Below are 26,666 nucleotides of genomic sequence, written 5' to 3'. Positions count from 1 at the left end.
CTCGATCTCCCGAGTGGGATAATGCTGAAATGATGCCCCGGTGCTGGAGGAGCGTTGGGGCGGTTCTGACAATATATGCAACCAGCAAATCTGCGTTGCTTCAAAGGCCGCTTAACTCACGACCACTGCAATACTTAGGCAAAATTTCGTTCCCGCTCTATCTAGTCCACCCGACAGTCTATCTTGTTCTCAAATGGCCAGTTCGAAACCTTCTGTGGTGGGCAGTTACAAGAACGCCGTATCCTGGTACTATTGAAGCGAGCAAGCATGCTCTACCGTTCTCTATAGCTTGGATGGGAACCATGCTCGTGTTAGGTGTTGTTATGGTGGTGGCATCTGAACTTTGGAATCGATTCGTTGATATGAAGTGCCTGGGGCTTGCAAGAAGATTCGAAAAATGGGTTTCGTGTTAGCGGATGCAGTTTCGAGAATGGTCTCCAAAATAATGAAGACATACGATCAGTAGCAACCATAGAAAGTACAGGTATTGGCCTTTCTTATCAACGGTTTTACTAGTAAGTAATGTATAATATAGTAGATACAACGACTCTTATGAGTTCATCCCTATATATGACCGAATATTTTAATGACCCCAGCAGAAAAGTAGATATCACAGACGCCGTTATGCAAAAACCCCATAAGAATCAAATCATCCCCAGTATCATGAAATGGATATACATCATAAATCCTTCGATTACTCCGTTTGAGTGGCGTCGGTCTTAGCGGCATCGGTCTCAGCCTGCTCATAACCCTCGGTCTTCATGTCTGTCAGACCTAGATCATCTTCCTCCTCGGCGGAGCGAATGTAGTCCTCAGTGGTGATCTGGTGATCGATCGCTGGGCTGCAAAGATCTTGGACGTAAGACGAGGCCATCGGGTCTTGCAACGTGATAGCGAATTTGAGCTCGCCGCTGATAGCCTGGTCGAGACGGCTGAAGAACCTTTGCCACTTATCCTTATCAGAAGAGACCATGCTGTCGCCTCCGGAGTGTGTGGAATCGTCAACATCGAAAATGGCACCCTTCAACTGATCCCTGATCTCAACTATAAAAAAGGGTTAGCTGGGTCAATTTATTCAAATAATAGAGGAACGAACCTAGCAATCCTTCAACTGTAGTGAAACGTCCACCGAGCGTTCCTGGCTGAACGTCCAGGTCAAGTTCGGGACTATAAAGTCCTGCTGTGTCACTCTTGAGGATGTCGCGTGAGAGATCAACCTCGTTATTCACCTGGAGAGTGATACGCTTGCCCTTCTCGGGTACCTCGCCACCGGTCTTAATTGCAGAAGACTTGTAGCCGCAGTGTCCACAGTTCGTGCCAAACAGCAGAACTTCCTTAAAGTAAGGAATGTTGACTTTCTTAATGTTCACCTCGGCTTCCTTATTACAACCGGGGCACTCGGCAGGAATGGAGTAGACCTGGCCATCAACGATATCAAGATCGTCTGGGTCGCCGGCGTCGGCCTGAGCGGTGTCCTCTTGGTTGACAGCGTTTGCGTCGGCCGAAATTCCCAACTCTTCATTCTGTTCGTGGGTACGCGGGTATTCGTGGCGCTTGTACTTGGTGCCACGATCAGTGCTGTTAGGCGCAATCCACGAGTTTCCAGTGAGGTCATCTAGGGTGATAGTGAAGGGGAAAGCGTCCTCGCGTTTCATGATCTTCTCAAGACTGGCGAGGATAGGCACAAGGGCGTTGTAAAGTTCAGGAGCTTGGTCCTTGCGGAGGTCTTGCTCTCCTGACAAGTTTTCGTGAATGAGTTGAACCACTAGAAACAAGGATGTTAGCATCTTGGGATCGATCTCTATTGCATTGGGCTTCACGTACTGCCTTCCACATTGGTAAGTTGACCGGTTCCCTTGGGAACTTCAATCTCGTTGCCGAGCTTAGTAGTAAGTTTGAAGCCTGAAACATCACTCCGGATGACTTGGCGCTAAAATACCCAATTAGCTTGGGCGGAAGAAAATGCATTATAGCTGGAGATAAATACCTGAAGATCCTCCTCATTCTCGACCCTCAAAGTGTAAACGGTTCCACGCTCCTGGATCTGGCCGGCGGATTTGATCGAGTTGTTTTTGAGGTGGCAATGTTCACATTCGAAACTCTCTAGGATGATGTCTCTGAAGTAAGGGACTCGGAGCAAAAGCAAGCGCGTGACTCTGAATGAAGTGATTGAAAGTTAGCAATGTGTAAAACATAACAACTAAATACTAGAAACGAACCCTTGCTCATGGCAGTTCATGCAAAGTGAGTCGATTGACATCGCGCCAGTGTCCTCATCACGCTCCACAAGATCACCGGGCTTTTGGAATTGCGACTCAAACTGCGCCTCAAGGGCATCATTGTCGGATTTGCTGACCATTGTGTAGGATAGGTCTGAGAAAATTAATGAGAAATAAGAAAAAATGTGCAGTTTGATATCTGCCGGCAAATATTTGTGTAAAGAGGAAGATGTGAGCGAAGATGTACTAAAGCAAGTTGTACTAAAGCAAGAAATTCTTATCGCAAAAAAATTATCGGAGCCACGGGAACATTCCTTCCTGTTCTGCGCGGGGCAGGTGGGCTGAGGGGCTGACAAAGAGGGGGATGAGGTAATGCTTTTCTGCCACGACATGCGTCACCGCCCATATCTAAAGGGCGGTTGGGTGACATTGTCAAGATCTACATGCCCAGGTGGATGATTGCAGATCTTGATGTACAACGTACATTGTGCATTGTGCATGAATCTAGCTAACCCACAATGTATGTTCGCGGTCTCCACTTTCATTGAATTTCCCGTTATATCCACTCAAACACTAGAATCTGCAAATGAATGTAGGTAGTTAGCATCATCTTGGAACAGAGAGTTTGGGGGCACTTATAGAAAAAAAGTGGCCGTTTCCACCACCAAGGTAGTAGAAACGGCAGTCCACCGGCTATCGCCTGGCCAAAACATTCTGCTCCCATGTAAAGGACCATCATTGATACAACGTCCAAGTCCCAATGACAATACAATAGTTCCTTAGCAGTACAAAGATCGCCCGATTTTCCATTCGTCGCTTTTCAGTCCACTCCAATCAGACAATAGGGACAAGCCTCGGCCGGGAACGCATAGCAGCAGATGGGCATCGTGGACAAGCCAAAGCTTTGATCCTCACTCGAGAGAGGTCCCACAACATTCACTGCATGACGCATACACGTTAGAACCGACCAAGGACATCGCCCCCATGCCGACTGGAAATGGGCTGATAAGTCAAAGCGTTCGAATGATAGAAACCGTACGTTTCTCCGACCAGAACAATTGCGATCAATTGAGAGACAAGAGGGCGAGCATCAAATGCAGGCGCAAATAGGAGTTGAGGAATGTCTGGGAGCAGACGACAACCGTTGAACGTATCCCTCGAACCCACAAAGGCCCACACAACCTTCAAAAAGACAACCTAAACTTGGCCGAGACACAGTACGCTCAACCGAATCTGCTCAACGGCCATCCATCTCCGCAATTCCAGTCAACTCGCCATTGTTTTACCGATACCGTCGCATGAGCATGAAGCCGAGTCTCCCGTGTGTGGTACAGTACCCTTTGGGACAGGTTTTTGTTTCCTCTCCCGCTTGACCCGAGGATCTTGCAGGAGGGCATGTTATGAAGCGGACAAAGAACATCCGGAAAAATCGCTTCCTTCTTCCCGAGGGAAGGAACAATGATGGAAGTCATTGTTGAAGTCGGCGCCCATCGATCTATTCACAAACTACTTTGCGAAGAGATGGTTAACACAGTCGGTCTGGATCTTCTGATGAAGTCGGATCGGTGGCGGGTGCCGTGATACGAGGTGCCTAGCCGCCTGTGGGGCGTAGGAATAACAGAACCCAAAAAGGTGGAACGCAGGGGCAAGATCCCCAGGGATCCTGGAATAGGAAACATGTGCAGGAGCAGACAGTTGATGCTAGCAGAATTGACGAGAGAATGCAGGCAAATAAGTCCGAAAAACACCAAATCGCTTGGGGAAATTTGTGGCCATCCGGAAACGGGACAACAGTTCGCAATCTTCTATGTGCTCCTGAGAGCAACATCGAAGAATCCTAGGGCATCATAACCAAAGAACCTCGCGACAACTTCAACTGTGAAAATGCCTGGGCAATTTTCAGGGAGAGGAATGTTGATTCCGGCGAGTGGATCCTTTAGATATGCTGACACTATGACTGTGTGTAAGGATACTGCTGTGTTCTAGGCACCAAATCTCTGAGCCAAGCAATTCGATGCCCTAGGGTATTCGAGACTTAAATGTCGCATTCAATCGCCTCCTGGTCGCGCTGTCGTGGTTGCTCCTAAAGGTGACATCTGATACCGAAGTACCCGACATGCTTCACCCGCGTTCTCTTCTCGCTGAACTGATATCCGAGGCATAGGGCTACCATCCGTTTGTGACCGGCATGCAGCGTCCAGCATTGGTAAACCGACGCGGTCTCCATTTGGATAACGCATAGTAAACCGTCTTTTGTGCCCGAAGGCTCTGGCCAAGTCGGATATCTTTCGCTTAATCGGACCATCACAGTCTGTTTCAGCTAATCGTATTATCCGGCATGCGCAATCCGTGAAACTGTGTCCGTGAGGACATTGAACCGAGGAGGGCTTAGGGTTTGACTCCAATGTCTTCTGCGCCGAAACGATAAGAGTCACCGAGGGCGAGACATACGCAACGGCTCACCATTGAAGGCAGCAGACGAAAATGAAGATCTGAGAGGGTTGATCTGTACATGTATGCCTCGGTGGGCAAAAGACTCGAGTGGCTCCACACTCAGGAAACGGTCGCGGTGGAACTCCGGCACGTCTGAACAGAAATTGGGTCCAATGAATATCGTAAAAACAAGCAAGATTCGGGGTCGCTGAGGAAGCGGCGACGGCAGTTTAAATTGTCTGTTCAAAGGGTGTTAAATGAGCAGTGGATAGAGTAGACGGAGTTGGGAACAACAACAACATCTTGGGGGTTGACGCGCCTATATCAATTGTGGGCAAGCGCGACGGGCCACGAGACTGACGCGACTACCACGTGATCTGCACATGACTTTTTGAGTGTCTGTTATGACATAATCAGGGACAACGCCAAGACCGCAATTGTTCGTGATTATTCATTCACCAAAGAACTCAGGTGGGCAATGTGAATGAGGCAAATAACCTCATTGGCATGAATTTAGCATGAGAGGGTCTTACATATATTTATGATGGGAAGTCCACAGCAAATTCGCGAAGCGTTTGGCTTTGCTAAGAACTTTCTAACCCCAGTCCTCGATCGAGGTATGCATATTCGAGGTGTCAAGTTACATTTAGATCTCTGGCGCTGACTATCTTGTAGAGGAAATACAGAAGTCCCAAGGTAAATCTTTGCTACATATTCTCAGTCATACTTCGAGGGGTGATGATGATGCTGGTGATGATGCCGCGAGACCAACTGTAATCAATGAGGCCTTGGATATCTTGACCAGTATTCACAGATCCTTTGTTTCGCCCGAGGAGCAAGATGGGTCTCTTCAATCATGCGGGGAGGTTGAAGACTCGCCATCAGAAGATGCCAAGCGCCGTCGGATGCTACATGCATTGCTAGACCTGATTTCCCTTGAAGGAATATATCCTTCGCTATCATCTGGAGTTGGGATTCCTCTGCAGCAGCGGGTGATCTCGGTATTGCCGGCCGGTGTAATTGCAAAGCAGGCTCAATCAGCTGCTACCAGTGTACCGCACGATGAGCCTCTTTTGCGCCGCATAATCGACGTTTTGGTTGACGTTCTCTTCGACCCCAGACCAAGCCTCCAGACGATTATTCGTGGTCGTATATTGAGTGACATAATCAGTGGCACGTTTGATCTGGCATTTAATCCAAATACCACGGCATCATCTGACCGGAAAACATATCAGAAAACGTTGGCTAAGATAATTGATGAGTACGTTCCCATTACTTTTACTGCTTCTAGGTAATATTAACAGCCTACAGTACCGCGACCACTGTCTTGCTACCTACACTGTCCGCATTCCTCCAGTCAGATACTGCGCCATGGTTCAAGTCAACCATCTCCAGCCAGATCTCGCAAGTTCCGCTACGACCCGGGGGAGTAGTACAAACCATTATGTTCATCGCATCGCAGTTTTCACCCTCGCTAGGCCAGGAGGCACAGGACCAATCAAATGGCCCTCGTTTAACTGTTCAGGCCATCATGCAAATCTCACGACTCCTTTCTTCTGTCCCGTCAAATGTTGACCCAACTGTCTATTTTGAGACAATTGCTCCCCAACTGCTAGCATTGATAGACGGCGATGATCCAGATCTGAGGAAAACTGCATCATACGTCGTCGGTAATGGAATTTTGGGGAAACGTGCTTATGGCGCCCCTGGTACTGTTGGCCACTCCATCTTTGTGGAGCCGATATTCAATGCACTTACCGCAAACCTCAATGCTAAATCGAGGCGATGGATCAGTCGCTTCACCGATATCGAAGGCTCTATGCCACATACCACGGAAGCAGATCCTGCATCCAATGTCTTGGTGGATGGCGCCACAGTGGAACTGGCTCTAAACAGACTGAGGTGTCTGACATTGCAGCATCCAAACCCAGGTCTCGTGAAACGAATCGTGTATCCGATTCTTCTTCCATTGTGGGGCTTGGTCTGTTTCTCTCAGGAGGAAGAGCTGAGCTCATTCCATGAAAGGGTCTTACCCCTGCTCCAAACGTATTTTGGTATTTCTGTTGGAGCCCAACCCCTCAAAAAGCTGGTTGATAATCTTCTTTGGGATGGGGGCACGACGTGGACATACACTAAAGATTCCGACGCTGGAATTGGGTTACAGAAGCGGAGTGAGGAAACGAACGAGCATTCAAATCTGGTGCGACTGATCGATTCCCTCCAAGCACGAGCTGAACTTTTCGTCGGTCTCATTGGCTCGGATCCTAGCAGTGAGGAACGGACCGGTGATATCTTCCTCTATGTCAGTCAAAACTGGCTAGTGCAGCCCCAAGGTTCTCCACTCCCTCGCAACACACTGAACGGAGGTCCCGTTGGTGAAAGTGACAACATCATTCAGAAGCTTGTCAGTGCCAAGATTGCAGAGAAGCTGCTTGAGAACTTCAAAGAAGCACTGACTCGACGCCCACTCCGAGTATTAGAGCTCATCAAGCAAGTCATCGATGGGGAGCTACATAGATTTAGCGCCCAAGAAACAGCGACGAAAGGCAAAGCAAATAGCAAGGTGTCCCTGTCATCTTTAGCTGATATCGTGGAAACGAAGGACAAAGACGGAGAGCAATTAGGCAGCGACTCCTCTGAGTCCATCTCAACAGCCTTCAGTTTGATGTCTACACTTCTTGCATCCGCCGATTTCTCTCCCACTGCTGAAATTCAGCCCCTCCTTGAATCTCTTAAAAGGGACCTTGATCAACTGATTTCTTTTCTCCCTTCTACCCTCTCCAAGCCAGCAACAACCTCGTCTATGTTGCTCGAGATTCACCTTGCCGCTGCAGATGAAACCACAATCAAGGCAGTACCAGGTCATATTCAGGACCTTGACACGCATCGTCAAGCACTTGCGAATCTCAACTCAGACCTACCACCCGTACAGGCCGAGGGCCTATCGCTGATTTCGAAACTGATCATGAAGTCATCACCCGTTCTTGATGTGGGGTCAACCCTCACACTCCTGCTCTCAGTCATCACCGACACATCTAAGACCGCTGCCAACGACGAATATGCATATCTCGGTGCAATCAAGATAGTTGGTACACTAGCATCACGCCACCCACGTACCGTGATCAAAACTTTGGTTGAGGAGTACGCAGACAGAAACGAACAACGAGCATTGGACGAAAGACTCAGGATTGGTGAGTGTCTGCTGCGAACAGTCCAGGAATTGGGAGACGCACTGTCCGGTGAGACCGCCAAGATTCTGGGTGAGGCCATCGTTGCCGTTGCAGGACGGCGTGGCAACAAGCAACATGCACAGCAAGCCCGCAAGAAACAACTTGCCAAGGAGAGACGAGAACAGGAACGCACACAGCGCAAGGAAAAAGAGCCGGCCATGCCAGAAGGCTGGTCCATTTCATCTGGAATAGCCAAAGCTGCTTCCGAACTCGACCTCACAGAGCTTCATTCGGACGACGAATCACCAGAGCAATCAGCGTACGCCACAAACGTCGTCGCTGCATGGGCTGCCGGCGCATCCGCAGATGATGCCCCTGATGACCTTCGCATCCGGGCATCGGCCATTTCCATTCTTGGATCAGCCATCAACGTCAACATCCTCGGTCTTGGCCCCGTCATTCTTTCTTCCGCCGTCGAACTCGCGCTTGCCACCATAACCCTCGAGAGGGAACCGGAGAGTGCCATCCTGCGCCGGGCGAGTATTATCTTGATCTTCGACATTCTCAAAGCTCTTGAGGCAGCGCGGGAGACACGCGGAAACCGGGACATCGGGTTCGGCTTTTCGCTTTTGGACGACTCGGCTTCCAGTATGCAGGGACAGTCGACCATTGGAAACATCCCTGCTATGCTACGCACGCTCCGCTTCGTCGAGGGTAGTGAGGAGGACGGGCTCGCTCGTGGAAACCTGCGCGCTTTGATTGAAAGTTTGGAGGCTTGGTCGGAGAAATCTTTGATGTGGGGCATTGGTGCCCAGGATGATCAAGATGTCTACAGTCCTCGATTTGGACTGGGCGACAGGATCGCCGGTCTGCAGGTTGATCCCATAGCAGGGGAAAACACTGGACGTCCGCGCATCGAGGAGATTGAATGAAGTGAAGTGCTCAGATACAATTGGACCAATAACTACCATTTTGCACAATTCAGTATTGAAAGTCTATCAAATAATAGTATGCAGCCCTAAAGGCTAAGGCTGGGTATGTCAACCATATGAAGGAGGTTCTCAACTGTCCCCTCAGATATCCAAATTGGGATCAGCAGATATCACCAACGAATCAGCTTGCTCATTCACTTGGTAGTCCAGCATCATTGGTCTAGTGGTAGAATTCGTCGTTGCCATCGACGAGGCCCGTGTTCGATTCACGGATGATGCACTACCTTTTTGTTTTTTGTCCAATATCCACAGACTCCACCATATTTTTCCTCCTTAATTCGTTAGGTGTGAGATATATTGGGAAACAGATGCTGCCTGTGATCTAGTTAGTGCGGTTTATATGCAACGTGGTCCACCTACAGCTTACAAGATTACAACGAACCAGTAGAAGCTAAAGTGGCTTGCAGTGACTTGACCAGTAGAGTTTTATATCACTATTTCACTACTTCAATGAGAAGATTATTGGCCGACTTGATCTGGATCCGAATCTCATCCATTTATTGAGGACACTAGCAAGTGAAATAAAAGACAGACTTGAGGCAAAACACGGAAAGAATGAAGAAACGGACAGCCTAGGTGGAAGTGACAGGAAACTCCGCCCTAGTGATACATGTTATCTATCTGCACGTAGAACACGGGGTATGTACAAGCAGAGCAAGTTACTCATTCCATCGAGTCGCTACATATGTAGTATGCAGAAACCCAAGTCGAAAGCAAGGAATTTCCGAACTACAGTAAACTGGTTCCTAGTGCCCACTTGTACGGGTTCATAACTTCATGTAGATACATGCAGAGAGCAAAACAAAAGAAATTGGTAAAAGATATTTCCTAAAAGATTCCCACGTTGTCTGATTCGAACCTGGCAAGCCACCAAAAGAGATAGAAAACCGCCCTATGTAGGCGGAAGGGTCAAGCACTGGTCAGATTACCAGGCATCAGGGCCCTGGGCCGAGGGGGCAGAGCTGCCACGTCCGCCACGACCACTGTAGCCACCACGTCCAGGACCACGTCCGCCACGACCGCCACGACCACGTCCACCACGCCCGCCTCGTCCACCACGACCGCCGCGGTTGCCCTGGAAGTTCTGGCGAGGTTCTTCGGGGCGTGGGCCAGCCTCCATGCGAGCCTGGCGACCTTCCTCGCTCATGTCGAACTTGTTCTCGATCCCAAGCAGATTGCAGAATACAGACGTCTGCGGGTTGGTGTACTCCTTCGGCTGTTCTTGGGTGTTGATCGAGACATTAGAATCGTAGACGGGGGCAGTCACGACGAAGTCAGTGGGAATGTTCAACAACCCAGCGTTGACAACGTTCTCGTGTACCCATTTTTCTTCTTCAGCGATGCGCTGTTGGTAGTGTTCATACCCCTTGTGGGGAGGGACTTTGCCCTTGGGGTGTCCACCAAACTCGAGCTCATCAGCAAACGCACGAGTGATCGCCAGCCATTCCTTGTCGTACCTGAGTCGCAGAGGCGACTCCACCGCGGCGTCATCCTGTTCGGAGATTGGCTCAATCTCCAGTAGTTCAACAAAGGCATCGTGGTTGTGTGGCTTATCCAAGGTCAGGAACTGAGTCATGAGGTTCTTGATTTCCTCGGGGGGCGGAAGGCGTTCGGAAGTTGAGTTGTTTGCAGCAGGCTTGGATACACTCGACTGCTCAAGGCTGGTCGGGAGTTCGGCTTCCACTTCGCGAACCCGATCGTCCGCACCATCAGTCCACCAGGGATCAGGGGAGCGATCATCAGCCCAATTCAGAGAGATATCGGCTTTTGGAAGAACCTTCTCGGTCGGAGGAGACTTCACGCTTGCAGCGCTGCTTGGACTTGTAGAAATGCTGATCTTGTCAATATTATCGGCTACGTCATTGTCGGTCTTGACATTCTTGACGTCTTTAGTCGTCTCAACGGACGACGAATCCCTCTGCTCAGCAACCACCTCCTCGGAAGAGGTATTCACAGGGCTGTTTCCCTGGCTGACTTTGTCCGGGTTTTCGATTTTCTCACCGTCGGCTGGGGTGGATTCAATCTTTTCTCCATCGGCGCCACGTACGAACTTCTGAATGGGACCGCCGCCGATCTTGGCTGTTTCGTTGAATGTGATGTTCCGCGGGGGTTGCGGCTGTCTCGCCCTGACCATACGCATGAATTCGTCTTGGTCCCGCTTCTCCTTCTCAGCCCGTCGGGCTTGATCTCCGAATTCATTCCAGGCCTTGATGCGAGACTGTTCGTCTCCACTAGCAACGCCAAGCAATTGGTGGCCAGCAAGGTTGCTAGTGTTGAGATTACTCCGTTGAATCGGAGCGGCTAGATTGGTATCTGCGGCAGCAGGCGGAGGAGGACTGGGGGGACTCAAAGAAGTGGATCGTGCCCGAGGTGGACTATGGGGCACCTTTGCAGTGTAATGCACATGAAGATGAGCTGAAAGCCAATAGGCAGGGCGCAGATGATTGAGAGCTTCACGCGCAGCGACGCTTCCGAGCTTTCCTGACTCGGAATCAGCTTTGAAGCCTGACTTCTTGCGAAACAGGGTTCCATAGTCCCCAAGCTTTTCGACTCCCTTGGGCCAATCATGGGACAGGCCAATGTCAATCTGGGTGCGCACTTGCAGCAACTTGCGGACATCCAGCTCCCGGATATGGTATACCGAAGAAACATCATCTCTGTTGTATGGTAATCGTTCGTAGTGGGTCTTCCGGTAGTCATAACCCTTCCAGATGCCCGACATCCCCGAGATTCGGAGAGGTCCAAAGCGGATGATATTGGCTGCACCCATGAAGTAGATGTTGGGGGCCACCCAACCGCCATAATAGAGCTCGGAAAGATGATTGCTCGCCTCATGATTGCCCCCGATGAACAGTGTCAGATAGGGAGCAACACGTTCGCCGCTGTAGTACTCATGAAAATCACCGATTTGCTTGAACTTGTCGGGAACCGAAAGACAAGTCGCATCATTGGCATTACGCAGGGCCTAGTTTGGTCAGTTAATATTGAGCTCGTGTGGAATGGGACATGACAATCAATTCACCTGGAAATCTCCACCAATGATGACGAGATCAACAGAGTCCCATCCTTTCTCAGTGGCCTTGCGATCCACTGTCTCATAAATGTCGTTCAGACTGCCATGGCCCTATATATAATGATTAGCAACCAGCTGTGAATTGGATGTCATATGAAATGTGGGATCTCCATCCATGCAATATTACTTACGCAGCCTTCCACGGCAATGCGCACCGGTGCCATATGGACGAATCCGACTGATCTGTCGGATTGTGGTGGCACTGAAAAAGAAGAAAAGCCTCGGAATGAGGCTGTCAGAAAAGCAAAATTTCGACACAAATCCCTGCTACAAAGTTGATGAGAGTTGCATGAAAGAAAATGAAAGGTAGGAAGTAAGAGAAGAGTAGGAGGTGGGAGATGAAAAAGGTAGAGAGAGCAGAGAGATGTAGATGGGAAGAGCGGCGGGTGGAGCTTGGAGCCTTTAAGCTCCCGCGCGGCAAATCTCTGAGCAAACGGCTATTGTCTTCCGTTTGTCCTCATTGTTCTCCGTTTGTCTCAATTGTCTTTGTTGTTGATTGACAATTGTTTTGATTTCTCAATTAAAAATCATTTTCCCTCAATAGGCAAGGCCGCACAATGTCTCATATTGATCCTTCCTTTCTCATTCAGGCTGTCTCGGCTGTCCCCGTTGGTTCATCAACATCAGCTCATCTGCTAGCAGTGCACACCCGGCTTCTCCACGAGGAGTCTAAGTCATTGAATGTCCTGCAGAAGAGAGATCACTGTGGAGCGTGTGGTAGCATTAGAAAGCCCCAGTGGAGTAAAGTTACTGAGGTCAAACCGAAAAAAAACAAGCCTTTAACCTCTGGGTCGGCACGTACGGGTGCCACAGTGTACAAGTGTTTACGCTGCTGCCAACGGACAGTACTGCCTCGAAGGAAGTCGAGGAATCCCGTCTCGAAATCTTCGTCTAGAGAAGCTACGTCTACTCGAGGGTCAACTCCTGTAGGGGTTGACGTGAAAGGTTCGACGCAGGTCTCAACAGATCTCAAGGCAGGTGACAACCAGAGCAGCAAGAAGAGAGCCAAAGCAAGAAAGCAAGGTGGACTTCAAGCTCTTCTAGCCTCCAAACAACGTGCCCAACCCTCACTTGATCTGCTCGACTTTTTGCAGTAGAGGTCGCGCACGTGAATTTATTACTAGATCGGGACTAGCGCGGGGCAGCTAGCTTGCCTGCGACTCCAGGGTCCGTGACGGTGACCCCCAACACCACATCTCCAGCGCGTGTGTCCGCAGAGTCAACCGCGATTTCGCTTTCCTTATTTCACCAAACTAGCTCTCCTGTCGTTCCATCATCGCCACAATGTCGTCTTACTCGGACGACGACGAACATGATCCCCAGGCGGATGAGCTCCGCGAGACCGCCTTGGTCACGCTCGAGGCTTTGATCAGCTCCTGCAACAAACAGATGCAACCTTACCTAGCGAATACCACCCGATCGGCTCTTCGATTCTTGAAATATGATCCAAACGTCGCCGAAGTGGAGGACGATGAGGAGATGGGAGGCACACAGGACGATGGGAGTGAGGACGATGCCACTGAGGAGCCTGACCTGGAAGACGACGAATTCGAGGACTTTGAAGAAGAAGGCGGCTACAGCGATATCGATGACATGAGCTGGAAGGTACGCCGGTGTGCTGCCAAGCTTCTCTACACTGTCATCTCTACATATGGGCTTGGTCGCGCTTCGGACGCCTCGGCCCTGTTTCAGCAGGTTGCCCCAGCTCTGATCTCCCAAATTAGCAGGGAAAGAGAAGAGAGTGTGAAACTTGAGGTGGTGTCGACATTGACGGCGCTTGTTCGGAAAACCGGCGAAGGCACCATGATCGTCACATCCAATGACTTCCTGGAGGCCGTGGGTGGCTCGAAGAATTCTCGCAAGCGCAGACGCCAAGATAGTGATGCATCAATGATTGACTTCGAGCCGAGTGCTGGGACCTCGTCAGCAATGGATTCTCCAGCTGTGCCATCGTCCCCCAAGTCTGGTTCTCAGGCTGATCTGGCTCGCTCCGTACCTTTGATTGTACAGAACCTTGTCAAGGTATGGAAGCAGGCTTCGATCCCTCTCAAACAAGCTGCGATTATTCTTCTCAAAAGTCTTTCGTTGGTTCGCTATGGTGGTCTTGCAGATCATCTCCAACAAATTGAAGACCTCATTGCGGATGCCCTTAAGACCTCATCTCTCTCAGGGAGCACAGCGGCTCATACTGGGGCTGCTGTCAGTGCAGGTACCCTCCAAATCGAAACCCTGGGTCTCATTGCAGTGATCGCCGAGACCCATTTGTCCGGCGCCCTATTGCCATTCCTGATTGCCCTGGTGCCTGGAGTGGTCGGAGCCGTCAACGACCGCAACTACAAAGTCAGCAGTGAGGCTTTAGGCGCTGTGGAACAAATTGTGAAAGCAATCACACCCCCACGCGTATCTGCCAATCCCTCCGACGTCACTCTGCAGCTGCAGAAGCTCTATGATGTTGTCCACTCTCGAATCACCGACACAAGTGCTGATCTCGAGGTCCGTCAACGGGCAATTCATGTGTTCGGTGTCATTCTTGCACGCACATCAGGAGAACGGGGTGTAGAGTTCCTTTCATCCGAGAGGAGATCTAATGGTCTGGCTGTGTTAGTCGACCGGGTGAAGAACGAGACAACTCGTTTGTCGGCTGTTCGTGCGGTTGATGATGTCGTCGTTCTCGCCAGCCGCAAGCAGGATGTTTCTAGTGATTGGGTCAACGATGTTGCCCTTGAGCTAGGGTCGAACTTGCGCAAGTCCGATCGTGCCTTGAGAGGCGCGTGTTTGGAAACTCTCCGCAGTCTTTCCATGAACTCCAACATCAGATCTCACCTCACTCCTGAGACGATCACAGCACTGGAGAATGCTGCTTTGCCTCTTCTCGCTGCAGCTGATTTCCATACCCTTACGCCCACGTTGATCATTATCGCCAAACTTGTCCCTGGCAACGCAAAACTAATGGTGAACAGCGGTTTGATTTCTTCTATCTGTTCAATCGTGACCAAACCACTAGTCGGAACTGTCCTCAAAGCATTGCTGCTCCTGGTCAAAGTCATTGGCGACGAAGGTGCGGGTGCTAGTTTGATGCAGAACCTCCTCCGTGACGTGGGAATCACAGGGGACTCATCAGTGGTCGGAAGAGCCGTTGGCACCCTTCTAGTCCACGGTGGACCGAATCTCGGAGTCACAATGGAAGATTTCTCAACAGAACTCAAGACTGCACGGGATGATAGCCGAAAATGCCTTGCCCTTGCTATCCTAGGCGAAATCGGCCTGCGAATGGGCCCAGAGTGCTCGTTGACCCCGAGTATCTTTACTCCCCATTTCGAATCTCAGTCAGATCATGTGCGCTTGGCTGCCGCTACTGCCCTGGGCAACGCGGCCGCAGGTAGCGTCAAAGCTTATCTCCCAACCATCTTGAATGGATTGGAAAAATCAAATGCTCAAAGCTATTTGCTTCTCCATTCGGTGCGAGAATTACTCCAGCATCCCGAGGTCGTGCGTCCGGATCTTGCACCATCCGCTCACAAATTGTGGCACGCCCTGCTTGTTGTCTCCGAACAGGAAGACAACCGGGCTGTCGGGGCTGAATGTGTCGGCCGCTTGGCACTTCTTGACCCCGTTGCTTACATTCCCCACTTTCAAGTAAGTCGTGCTCATTCTTCTATGTTTTCAATACTAACCTCATCCCCATAGGAGTACCTGGCCAATACCGACCCGGCTGTTCGCGGCGTGGTGATTTCGGCATTCCGCTACACACTTGCTGATTCGAGTGATGCTTACAATGATGTGTTGCGACCGTTGATGGTGCCTCTTTTAACCAACATGCTCGCTGACAGTGATTTGGGCAACCACCGGCTTGCCTTGACCACCCTTAACTCTGCAATCCATAATAAGATGGATCTTCTGCTCCCTCACCTCGATGAGCTGCTGCCAGCTGTTCTTGGCGACACCAAAATCAAGCCAGAGCTCATTCGCGAGGTCCAAATGGGTCCATTCAAACACAAAGTGGATGATGGGCTCGATTTGCGAAAGGTCAGTATCTCTTATTATCTACCATAGATAGATCCCCACTGACATCGTCGTTTACAGAGTGCCTACGAAACCCTTTATGCCTCGCTCGAAACTTCCTTCTCCCGCACCCATATGGCTGAACTCTTTGACCGCATAGTCGCCGGTATCGATGACGAACAGGACATTCGTGCCATCAGCAATCTCATGACATCCAAAATGATTAAGATCGCACCGGAGGATACTGAGCGGCGGCTGGACGCTTTGTCGGAGCATTACACCACTGTGCTTTCCTTCAAGCCAAAGGAGAACGCCGTCAAGCAAGAGTTGGAGAAGGCCCAGGAGGCATCCCTTGGCATTCTGAAGATCACTAGAGAACTGAGCAAGGCGTTCCCCGGCGCGGAGACATCAGGTGATCTTCACAAATGGAAGATATACATGGAGTGGGTTCGGCGGACATTTTCTTCGCAGTTGACGAATTTGGAACTGGAATTCTGAACATGATACAATGGACCTCAAATCGTGGGCAGTTTCAATGATTCTATGCGATGAAAAGCGCAATGGCGAACCATTTGTCGCAATTAGCTAGCTTACGACATAGCCCAGTGAAAGAAATGATCTTAATATCGCTACTCTCGCGATCTTGGCCTTGTAAATATAGCCAGAGAGCACGCCTTGACCTGCACATGAAAGCAGAACCCTCCCCTAGTGGCTAGTGGCGTCAACCTAAGTTTATTTCGACTATACATCAGCATCTTTTGTCAGGGTATCAGGAAATATTCCTTGCGGGCATCTTCAAATATTTCGATCTAGTTCCCTTCCTATACAGCCTTCCATCATGACATCCAATCGATAGTTCAGTTACTTGCTAAGAAAATAGCCCCTATCACTTCTTTCACTCCTCGTCGCCCTTGATCGGAGTCGTCTCAGGCTCTCTGGGGAAAGGCTTACGCGCCCACACACGTCGTCTAGACAAGGATCAGCATCTCCATACGCCAAATACCACGCCAGAATGTTAGGCCAAACTCACGCTCTGTGATAAATATGGTATCTTGGATTCTTAAGTTCGGAACGAACCTTGGCCAAATAAACAGTAACCTCATCCTTCGACCAAGGCTTCGGCGCACCGAAATGGGTAAGCAACCACATACACCATCCCTCCATACCCGAAATCCAATGCTGGAAATTAACAACGCCCGCCTCTTTATATTTATGATCGCGCGCCCACGGGCCAATCGGCCACTGGTATGACTTCTCCTGGAAATCCTCAAACCCAGCCTTTTCCATCGTGCCGCCGCATGGTATCAAGACTTTCTAACAAGAGTCCAGCGCGCTCACCGCACGCGTTCATAGTCAGGCCCCAGGTTCGCAGGATGCTATCTGCCGGCAGGCTGTCGTCGTCACTTTCCGTAGCGCGAGGAAGCAAAAGAAAGGTAGCTTCCTCGCGTTCAGGGGAACCCATATACACCATGTGGGTCCCGTGTAGATCATATCTCCACCCCCCGTCCTATATGCTTCATGTATATCCCTGACAACTGTGAGTCTGATCCCTAGGAGCGACCAAGAGCGTGCCTAGGAACAATACTATAGTATACCTACTTCTTCTCACCTTTAAGCGCTGTTCTGGGTCCTTGTGTACATGAATATGGATACATATGACTGTGTAGATAATGGATATCATTTTAACTTGCTTAGCAGCTGCCCCCGTCAGATAGCTTAAGCAAGCATCGTTGGCTGCAAAGGGAAGCTGCTGCATCCCGGCTCCCAGCTCTTACCACGCTCAGATGGCCAGATATCAGAAATAATCTGTGCTAGTCTCTCTGGGATGCATATTTCTGAAGCCTGATAGCGAGACTGCTTAAGTATCTCCCTTTCTCTTTTCCCGATTTCCCTAATAGCCGGTACCCCCACGTTTTGAAAATTGTAGCGTGTGATCAAAAACGAACGAGACAACCAATCAACGAGCCGATGCTCATCATTCGGGAGGAGCTCAAGACCAAAAGGCACGACACGAAGTTTCTGTAGGCGGCGGGAAGCTTGATTAGATGAGATCAAGTGCCAGATCTGAAGAGCGAGTTTCTCATCCATAGCAGCATTTAAAAATATCTCTTGAAGAACAGATATCTCAACTTCTTGCATTGGGTCTACCGGCCGCGGCCTAGGATCGAAATGAAGATCTAGTACAAGACTATGGAGGTTTGAAAAGCCCCCTACAGCCTTGTACATTTCGCACTCTTCTTGACTGCCCATAGATCTTTTGATTGGAAGACGGAGTTCCTCTAGCTGGGGACAGGATTTGGCTAGCTGGTATATACCAAAGGCATCAAGCTCTGGATATTTATACCCAGAGTCGTCTTCCGTCCTACCCTTATCCCGAATGCACGGCATAATGATAAGACCTTTTAGAGAAGGACCATGTCGCTGTACGATTTGGTTCAGAGAAAAGGCGCTACGAAAGCCGCGAAGATGGAGATAAACCAGGGGATTGAATGCCCTTATTGCAGAGACTCCGATATCATCGTCACTATTGAGATCTGGGCAGCGCCAACCGCGTCCATTTGTCGAGATAAATAGTCGCTCGAGGTTAGGGAAAAGCCCAGCTAACCGTGCAAGCATATATGAGTCGCTTAACTCATCAAGTCTAAGGGACCAAAGTCGGGAAATATCCGCGATACTGGCCAGCCTTAGTAGGATATTTTCGGGTGGCCCGGATGCACCGATTGAAATCGAATGCAAGGAAGATACCGGCATAGGATGTGTGGAAACCGCGAGGTTGTGCCATTCTTGCTTTAGCATAGCGAATGGGAGTCGATGGGCTGTGGAACTTTTCCGTAAGAGAAGGTGCTTTAAATTGGGAGCCAAAAAAAGGAAAGGCAGCATTTCGTCGATCTCTATCCAGCGGCCTTTGCTATCAGATCTGCTCGGGATTTGGACGGACAATGTATGCAACCCCTTAAGACGTAGAAGATTGATATCAATGCCGGCGAAGTCGTCATTGCTTATTATCTTCCTCACTCGAGGGCATGTTTGCTTTTTTAAACTTGGGACGCTGAATGTCACGTTCTGCGGCCAGAAAAGCTTCAGCTGACATTTTGGATGGTGCTGTGATATAGCTTCCTGCAGAGAGATTGGAAAATCGTTCCGAACGAAGAATTCGATTTCTGCTAGATAGCACAAGCGGGCAACGAGGGCAGCAAGTGGACCCCAGTCTCTTTCCCATTGCCGATAGTTCGACCAACCTTTAAGGAGAAGTACTCCCGAGGCATAAGATAAAGTAGGATCTGTCAAATGATACTCTAGGAAGGTGTCTTTCGTTGCCGGATCATCTTGACCGACGCGAGTATTTCCCAACTTGCAGCCTTCTAACTGCCAGAGAAGATCCTGTGTATTTCCTAAACCTGGATTGAGACATATAACAGATAATTTCCTAGCGTATTTCACGAACTGACGCCCCTGGCCATCCTCTGTCAACTCGGAGACGGTTTTTCTGAGGCTTTCAGCACCCCAGAACTTGATAGTAAGGTGTTGATAAAAAAGCGGGGCGGCAATTCCATAACAAATGTGATTGAGCCGACTGAAAGCTGAGAGTGTTGTGCGTGAATCCAACCCATCAGCATGAAGCTAAAGGTTAAAGGTTTTTAGTGTCTCACCAGAAAAGAGTGCGCAAAGTGACATACACTGAGACATATTTGATGTAAGAGCTCTGATGGAAGATAATTCATCCTGTTTAGGGCTTGCTGGCTGAAGGGATGTGTCAAAAAATAAAAATAAAAATAAAACACGTCCTGAAAACTATTCCTGGAAGAAGAAAAGAGGTTCACGTGAGACTTAGTTTGCAAACTGCCAAGTATTGCCAAGAGGCACGATCTCCATAATATCTTACTAGCTCGGGTATTGGTGTATTTTAATGGGAGGTCCATCCCGAGGTCGGTATGGATATGGGCTAGGGTAAGTGGATGCTTTACTTGTAAGAGGTTAGGTAGACGTGGTCCCATCCCGCGGGATCGAACGAGCCGGTCATAATCCGCATGTGGATTAGGTCGAGGTGGTTTTTCCAGGTCCACTCTTCTAGGACGTTGTCGACTTCGAGGATGCAGTTGGGCGGCACCCATGTAATGGGAGGTGGGAAAAGGTCGACTCCTCGGACAGTCGCTAGATGTTGTTAGTTGACCACACTGTAGATCTCTTGGGATTGGCACTCACCAGATGGGAACATGTCGGCAACATCACTAGTTATACAAGTGTTATGTTGGTATAAGTCCTGTCTGTTTCGGGACGAGGAGGGGGGTTCTCTTTTGACGTACATAGCCCAGTTACCCTTACCCGTTCCAATGTCGAGGATATGCTTAGGGTTCTTCCCGATAGGCGCTCTAAACAGTGGGTTCTCTCGTTCCGAGTCTAAAACCAGAGCGAGCAAATGACTGAGAGTGTTAATAGAGAGAATGACATATAGAAAGGCCGGTCGTATGTACCCAGCTTCGTAGGACTCAAATGCCAGGTCATCAGACGGAATCCTGGTGAGAATCGAGGATCAGTTGGCAGTTTCTTTAGTCGCAGATATTATGACATGCATACAGATATTTTCTGTCGCTCAGCGTTTTGTACCTGCATATAATAAATACATGTAAGCAACGGGCCGAGCCCCCGGGTGCGCCAAAAGTACGATGGCACCATACCGTCTGCCATTTTCCATCAGGCCATGATAAATTGAGGAACCGATAGATGTCGTCTCCCTAGAATCGTGTTAGAGATCGATGACGTGAAAGAACGGGGAAATGCGAGTATTTACGACTGCCAATCATCGCCATACTGGGCTGGCAGGTAGATATCCGGATCCTATAACTTGTTAGCATGGCGAGGAGAACGACTGGTAGATAAACTTACCACTGCAATCCCTGGTGGCTTCGGCATGGTTAGATTTCTGGTCTCTCGGGATAATAGGAAGGAGAGCGAAGGGAGGAGGTTAAGGAGCTGTGGAAAGAACTGCTGTTGAAATGCCGGCCGGTACTAATGTTCAACGGTTTTCACCGGTTGTCCCGCAATCCTGTAGCAGTTTCAATGGTTGCGATTGGGTGATGGGACACAAGTGCCATATTATACTCCACAACTGAAACCTGAAAGAGGTTGGTGCAGTATTAGCCACGTTGTGCGGAGGTTCCCGTTGACGATCATTGGATCGACGTTGACAGGGGTGGGCCAAGGCTGCATGTGTTGCCGAAATTATCTAGCCTTGTTTTATTCGTACTACGTCTCTATGATAAGAGGGAGAGTACGGAGTAAGGAATTCAACCCAAGTTTACCCTTGGAATTGGGGTTTACCAAAGTTGAATAGAAAAGGATGAATCCACTGTAATTATAGTGTGACTGTCCCAGGTAAACAATACGGATCTTGTGTCATATATCTCATAAATTAAATAGTAGAGCGATCACGAGTTTCTTTTTCAAAAGAGAGTACAGTATGTTGAGCATACAATATGTAGTAGATTCTCAGTAATTAACATTGAATTAGGATTTCAACGCTAACACTAGTAATTTGTCATTATGCACGATAACTCGCCATGCAATTCTTGCATGCTAAGAATCTTGAACTCCTACGGAATCGAGACTAGCGCCGTCGATATAGTTTGACATCTACATCACCACTTTCTGTGTACAACTTGCAGTATGTTGTATCATAGGAAGTCATTTCAATTTAGGCTGCTTTCAGTTAATGGAATCTGGGAGAATCTAGTATTTAGTGTTATCACCGCTTGTTCTTCTTTCTTATTCTATTACAAATAAGAACAAATTGAGACACATATACCAGGGTATTCGTAAAGTCCAGGTCTCCATACATCATATATATATCTCTGGTTTACATACAAATTTGTACCCTAAAAAAGGTCCTAATAGAATTCTGCTTCTATACCAATAGCCTCATCGCCTATAACAGCCTCCCATATTTCTACAGAGGCTTTATAATTGACTAATTTTCACCCTTAGAGTCGCCACTACATTCCGAGAGCGACCTTCTGAGAGATGGACCGAGCTTCTAACAAGTGGGGACTGATCAGCAAGGCATCTTTAATTGCCCAGGTGGTCTAAACCGCTGACTCAGCTCCATTATAACCTTGGAACGAATTTTGTATGGGAGGAATGGTGAATTAACGAACTTCGTAGTAAGGGGGGACATTCGTTATATATTAGAACTTCAAAACATGTATGTATGTATGTACATATACTAAATTAGAACTCCTTAATAACTAGAATGCCACCTTTCATACTTAATAACCTCTTCTACACGGCGTGGCATAGTCTTTGCTAGATTGATAAAATGATGCGCCGGGGTAGTAAGCTAGATAATTAGCGTATGGAGTGGGAATAGGTAGGCTGTATAGCAAGGGCGTTGAAGGTTAGATATATCAGGGTGCAAATATCAACGAAATACCACTTTATGAGGGCCAGCAGTCTTCAAATGGCTATCTAGAATAGTCAAACTCCCATGGGGTCGTGGCATTGGGGATTATCACTTTACTGTAGGAGCCTACCGCTGCCAGCTGTTTCAAATGCACAGCGTAGGCATGCAACGTTATAGTTTGGTCGCTGCTATGGTCGAGCTAGCACAGGATGCTCTAGGCCTTGGAACCACCCTTGATCACTCCTCTGCTCAGTGACCAGGTGAAATTATTTTGGACGAAAGGTCTGGGGGCATGTTGGGTATTAGGGAGTGCACGTGGCCATGATCTAGCAGTTCCTGAGGGCTTGGTGGGCCCGCATCAAAGCTGCGGACTTCAAAAAGTGGCGAAGATATGGATTTGTTTTCTATCACACTGTGGGGTCTCCTATCGCTCCCCCACCAAAGCCTTCCTCGACCAGGGTCCTCATCCTGCTACTGTCTCTCCTAGCCCTGGTGCCAAAGCTCCCTCTCTCAAAGCTTCGAAGGATTTACGATATGATATCGAGCTCCACCATTACTTCCGACATGATCTACTGAAAGTTCGAAACAATAGCAAAAGAACCTCGTGTAAACTAGGCAATATCGTACCAAACCCAACTCCCGCACAGGGCACAGACATTGCCAGAATCTGGGGTAGGCACAACCCGTATAGGCTAATTGTTGGGTTAGCGGAGTGTCAGAAAACAAAGGCTTTGGTCAAATAGTTTCCATAGTCTTCCGTGGTGTTAGTTTCTGTTCTCAATCTGTTCTGGTTTAAACCAGTACAACATAGGCCCTAGAAAAAGATGCAACCGCGGAGTTTGCTCCGGACAATGCCGCACTATGTAACCCTAAGAGCTGCAGCTTATAGTTTTGACGCAAGGTCAATCCTTCGCGTCTTGAAAACCCCACATTCTCCACCAAGCGTTAGAAAAGGATTTCCAATTGGCCTAAAAAAAGAGGGTTTTATTACCTAGTTTCACTTTATGCTTAGCGCTGGCCCCCGGGTAGCATTTATGCTAGAAGTAGTTTCATACTGGAAATAGGCCTCGGAAAGGGACAGTGCTCCATGAGCAAATGATATCGCTTCTTAGAATTCAACTACACATCCCCTGCATGAGAAGCATGATTTCAATGAGTCTCCAAGAAAAGTCTGTTAACCTGTATCTGTTAGGATCTCCGCAGTTTGTGGGGAGAAGACATACAGGTACTAGGCATCAATGGGAACCAGTTGAATTACTATCCATTGAATCTCTAGCTTTCATCAACTGATCTAACAGCTCGTGCACTGTAATTGCAATTAGAGCCTATATCGTATCAGGGCTCGTCTGCTGTGCAGTTCATCACACATGATGCCAGAATTGGTTAGTGAAACTGTTTGCTAGTTCTCTCAAGATCAAGCCGCCCTGAGCTACATGAAGCCACGCACGGAGTACATATCTTCTTTCAGCTAGTAACAATGCCAGCGTTGCTTCCAAAGTGAGGGGTTTTATCATGACACTGGGTAAAGGGCCTCCGAAGGGCCTCCGCCTTAGGTCAGGAGCCCGAGATGTAAGTCTATAAAAGCCTGGTCATTTCCTGCTCAACATTCTCTCATCCAACACACAAACAAAACCAACTCCTCAATCTTCAACTCCAAAACCAACCTCCAACCATCCACCATGGTCAATTTCACTACTCTCGCCGTTGCCATTGTGGCCAGCTTCTCGTCTCTTGTTGCAGCCGACAACTGCCAGAATGGCCTCCAGTACTGCGGCTACGTTCTCTTGAGAAAGGGTAAGCTATAGAGATGCCCAATGTCTGTTGCTATCCCAATATCTGTATCTTAACTCTGTGTTCTAGGCAACTACTACGCCCAGATTACCCAAGCTCTGTCTGGCGCCGGTATGCCCGCCGATCCGTCCCACATCCAAAACACCCTTTTCCAGTGTGTTGGTGGACCCAACGGTAACATCAATGTTATCAAGTACTGTGGTGCTGCCTGCCAGGATGGTGGTAACAACCACAGCGACATCTGTTAAAGATTGGTTGAACTGGCTTCTTGGGCTTTTAGCCCAATAGTGAAGCCGGCTGATCTTGGATTATTCGCGCTGTTTGCATTGGGTTTATGTTTGGTCATGGGTCTTTACCATTCTGGTTTTGTCAGGATGCGAGTGTCGGCATATGCTAAGAGTGTTGTCTTCGGCACATTTTTGATATAGCGATATTTCCTCCCTTGGTCGATTTCTTCTCTTGCATGTATCTAGCAGTTGTCTGTCACTATCTATCAATATCTGCCATGTTATTCAGTACAATATTTCCACGTCGGCGTAAACGTATAACAAGAGACAAAGAGACATGGACATGTCCTGTAAGGGACATTGTCATAGGTATCGGATCCCTGCAGTCAAGATAGGTGGAACCCGGGGCCGAGCGGGTCGACCGGGGGCAGCCCCGCAAAGTAGGGGGCCATGGACCCCATGCTCTTGCAAGGGTACTCCCGTTGGATGATCCACTGACATTGAAGTCGATCCATAGGAACGACCTCGAGACCCTGATAATATTACTCTAGATGCACTAACCTTGTAAGCACTTAAGGTGAATATTAAATGGAAAACCATATCGAAAACATATAGCCGCGATCTCAATATAATGGCGTTTTCGTGAAATTGTGCGGCCAATTGCTAAGAAAAATTTCAGATCTCCCCAAGTCCATCTGCTTAAAATCGTAAGAGATAGAATGTGTTAAGAATTCCAGTTAATTTCTAGTACTGAGTAATCAACATGGAAATGAGGTTGGCTTCACCGCTAACCCTATCTCGGCCCCATGTCTCTCATGACTCGGCATGCATTTTGGCTTGCCACGAACTTGAACTCTTACAGAATCGAGATTAGCGTCGTTAATGCAGTCAGATAGCATGGTCACCATTCCCTGAACGTGCCCTGCATTAGGATGTACCATAAATCTATATTTCGATTCAGACTGCATTCAGTCACTTCAGTCAACTGAATACGATGCCCTCGCCATTCATTTCTAATTCCATTACAAATTCATGACGGATTTTTGTGTTTATAGAGGTGGACATGTAGTCTAGTTTCATATGTAGCATTTCAACAGCATAGGGCCTGATGGGGCTGCTAGCCTCGAAACACTTAAGCTCAGAAAGACCTGAAATTCCAACGTGATTAAATAGAAACTAGACTAGAATCCATAAATTTCCTAAATATCTAATCCTAATGAAAGACCCTCATAGATGATGTAGCACTGTACGGAGTAGAGGTGATATAAAGTAGGGTCTTCTTCCTGATTGGCTAGGTTTCTTCCCAATCAGGCTACTAAATCTTTACAAGTTTCCCCGAGCTTTTCACAAGTTTCCCTGGGCCAGAACCGGTATTACATCCACTGCGTACTTTGAAAAACGGATATGAGCCAATTATGATGGCTTATATGCCCACGGCTGGCTCATCTACCAGCCTGGCGAGTTTGCTAGCAATAGTAAGCAGTATGTACCCGGCCCAATGCACGGCCTAACCCCCGTTAGGAGTTGGGCTATGCATTGGACCGGGTATGTATATCAATTTGTACTAGCTTCATCCCACGCTCAATTCATCTTTGATTGCCTTCTCTTCCGCCCAGCTGCAACATACATATGTAGTTAAGTAGGAAACCGGTACTATATTAAATATCTATACTTGTAATATAATATTCTCAATTCGCAGACCCAATTGACTCAATTGTTAGCGCAAGGCAGTAGACAGTCGTCTCACCCGAATCGAGTTTTGTATAGCCACAGTCATCTCACTCAAATCGGGTATTGCATAGCCCCCAAATAAGCTACATATGTCTATCTCTCCTGCAGACTCCAGTGATCATTCTATACCCGCAACAGTACGGAGTACTCCGGTAATTTAGGAGCCAATTCTATCCAGGATTGTCGGTCCCGCCTATTGGTTATCGTCCCATAGTATATGATTTAGGGGCCAAAACTTGAATCGCCCCTAATAAACAAAAGGAGAGTTGCCGAGGCCAAAAAAAGGGAATAAGTGCAAACTCTTCTTGATCACCAAACAAAAATCAGCAAAACTAGGGAAAATAGGGTTTGAGTTTATGGCCCAAGATAGCTCGCGCAATCTACTACAAAAAGCTATCTCCCCAAACGTTTAGTTCAATCATTGTTGGCCAGCCTCGGGTATTGGTTCCTTCTGTCTTTCATCACCGTGATCTCCCTGTCTGTCTCTACATTTCGGCCATTCGGCCTGAGCGGTTTCGTGCGGAGCGAAATGAATGTGCGCCTTGTAACCCGTAAGCCAATCATGGAGACATGTGGATTTCGTTCAAGTGTCGGAGAACAAATTTGGCTTCAAGGAGTTAACCTTGGAACT

The 26,666-nt window shown here is 48.5% G+C and overlaps 9 protein-coding genes across 9 annotated transcripts; 3 read left to right on the top strand and 6 right to left on the bottom strand.

Moving 5' to 3' along the window:
• Nucleotides 1-530: 530 nt before the first annotated feature.
• On the bottom strand, nt 531-2,517 carry zpr1 (zinc finger-containing protein ZPR1). Its single transcript, XM_057285887.1, has 5 exons — nt 2,220-2,517; nt 1,988-2,156; nt 1,825-1,930; nt 1,097-1,765; nt 531-1,044 (listed from the first exon to the last, which is right to left on the bottom strand). The coding sequence occupies exons 1-5, from the start codon at nt 2,357-2,359 to the stop codon at nt 695-697; spliced, it is 1,434 nt and encodes a 477-aa protein (XP_057129212.1). The 5' UTR covers nt 2,360-2,517; the 3' UTR covers nt 531-694.
• Nucleotides 2,518-3,176: 659 nt separating this feature from the next.
• Nucleotides 3,177-3,691, bottom strand: N7471_013167 (uncharacterized protein; the record flags this gene model as incomplete). The annotated part of the gene is made up of 2 exons (XM_057285886.1): nt 3,177-3,416; nt 3,506-3,691. The coding sequence occupies 2 exons, from the start codon at nt 3,689-3,691 to the stop codon at nt 3,177-3,179; spliced, it is 426 nt and encodes a 141-aa protein (XP_057129211.1).
• A 1,505-nt stretch (nt 3,692-5,196) lies between these two features.
• Nucleotides 5,197-8,754, top strand: N7471_013166 (RTP1/Tango6 family protein; the record flags this gene model as incomplete). The annotated part of the gene is made up of 3 exons (XM_057285885.1): nt 5,197-5,269; nt 5,328-5,913; nt 5,964-8,754. The coding sequence occupies 3 exons, from the start codon at nt 5,197-5,199 to the stop codon at nt 8,752-8,754; spliced, it is 3,450 nt and encodes a 1,149-aa protein (XP_057129210.1).
• Nucleotides 8,755-8,895: 141 nt separating this feature from the next.
• Nucleotides 8,896-12,212, bottom strand: N7471_013165 (RNA lariat debranching enzyme; the record flags this gene model as incomplete). Its single annotated transcript, XM_057285884.1, has 4 exons — nt 12,019-12,212; nt 11,837-11,938; nt 9,744-11,779; nt 8,896-9,034 (listed from the first exon to the last, which is right to left on the bottom strand). Exons 1-4 carry the CDS (start codon nt 12,049-12,051, stop codon nt 8,896-8,898), a joined length of 2,310 nt encoding a protein of 769 aa, XP_057129209.1. The 5' UTR covers nt 12,052-12,212.
• Nucleotides 12,213-13,171: 959 nt separating this feature from the next.
• On the top strand, nt 13,172-16,387 carry canA (putative cullin binding protein CanA; the record flags this gene model as incomplete). The annotated part of the gene is made up of 3 exons (XM_057285883.1): nt 13,172-15,523; nt 15,575-15,913; nt 15,971-16,387. 3 exons carry the CDS (start codon nt 13,172-13,174, stop codon nt 16,385-16,387), a joined length of 3,108 nt encoding a protein of 1,035 aa, XP_057129208.1.
• A 397-nt stretch (nt 16,388-16,784) lies between these two features.
• On the bottom strand, nt 16,785-17,176 carry N7471_013163 (uncharacterized protein; the record flags this gene model as incomplete). The annotated part of the gene is made up of 2 exons (XM_057285882.1): nt 16,785-16,857; nt 16,920-17,176. 2 exons carry the CDS (start codon nt 17,174-17,176, stop codon nt 16,785-16,787), a joined length of 330 nt encoding a protein of 109 aa, XP_057129207.1.
• Nucleotides 17,177-17,605: 429 nt separating this feature from the next.
• Nucleotides 17,606-19,681, bottom strand: N7471_013162 (uncharacterized protein; the record flags this gene model as incomplete). Its single annotated transcript, XM_057285881.1, has 3 exons — nt 19,567-19,681; nt 19,339-19,470; nt 17,606-19,287 (listed from the first exon to the last, which is right to left on the bottom strand). The coding sequence occupies exons 1-3, from the start codon at nt 19,574-19,576 to the stop codon at nt 17,606-17,608; spliced, it is 1,824 nt and encodes a 607-aa protein (XP_057129206.1). The 5' UTR covers nt 19,577-19,681.
• A 169-nt stretch (nt 19,682-19,850) lies between these two features.
• Nucleotides 19,851-20,800, bottom strand: N7471_013161 (uncharacterized protein; the record flags this gene model as incomplete). Its single annotated transcript, XM_057285880.1, has 5 exons — nt 19,851-20,041; nt 20,093-20,403; nt 20,512-20,622; nt 20,679-20,725; nt 20,774-20,800. 5 exons carry the CDS (start codon nt 20,798-20,800, stop codon nt 19,851-19,853), a joined length of 687 nt encoding a protein of 228 aa, XP_057129205.1.
• A 3,107-nt stretch (nt 20,801-23,907) lies between these two features.
• N7471_013160 (uncharacterized protein) lies at nt 23,908-24,325 on the top strand (the record flags this gene model as incomplete). Its single annotated transcript, XM_057285879.1, has 2 exons — nt 23,908-24,080; nt 24,147-24,325. Exons 1-2 carry the CDS (start codon nt 23,966-23,968, stop codon nt 24,323-24,325), a joined length of 294 nt encoding a protein of 97 aa, XP_057129204.1. The 5' UTR covers nt 23,908-23,965.
• Nucleotides 24,326-26,666: the final 2,341 nt, after the last annotated feature.

The sequence above is a fragment of the Penicillium samsonianum genome, assembly GCF_028829775.1.
Source record: "Penicillium samsonianum strain IBT 33392 chromosome Unknown utg000009l_segment0_segment0, whole genome shotgun sequence".
NCBI classification, from domain to species: domain Eukaryota; kingdom Fungi; phylum Ascomycota; class Eurotiomycetes; order Eurotiales; family Aspergillaceae; genus Penicillium; species Penicillium samsonianum.
The sequence above is the reverse complement of the archived record's forward strand: the minus strand, read 5'-3'. Positions and strand labels throughout refer to the sequence as shown.

Coding starts and splice junctions, on each gene's coding strand:
- zpr1 (XM_057285887.1), bottom strand. CDS start 2,359: ATGGTCAGCAAATCCGACAATGATGCCCTTGAGGCGCAGTTTGAGTCG. Junction 1,766..1,824: donor ACTTACCAATGTGGAAGGCA/GTACGTGAAGCC, acceptor CCTTGTTTCTAG/TGGTTCAACTCATTCACGAA. Junction 1,045..1,096: donor TACAGTTGAAGGATTGCTAG/GTTCGTTCCTCT, acceptor CCTTTTTTATAG/TTGAGATCAGGGATCAGTTG.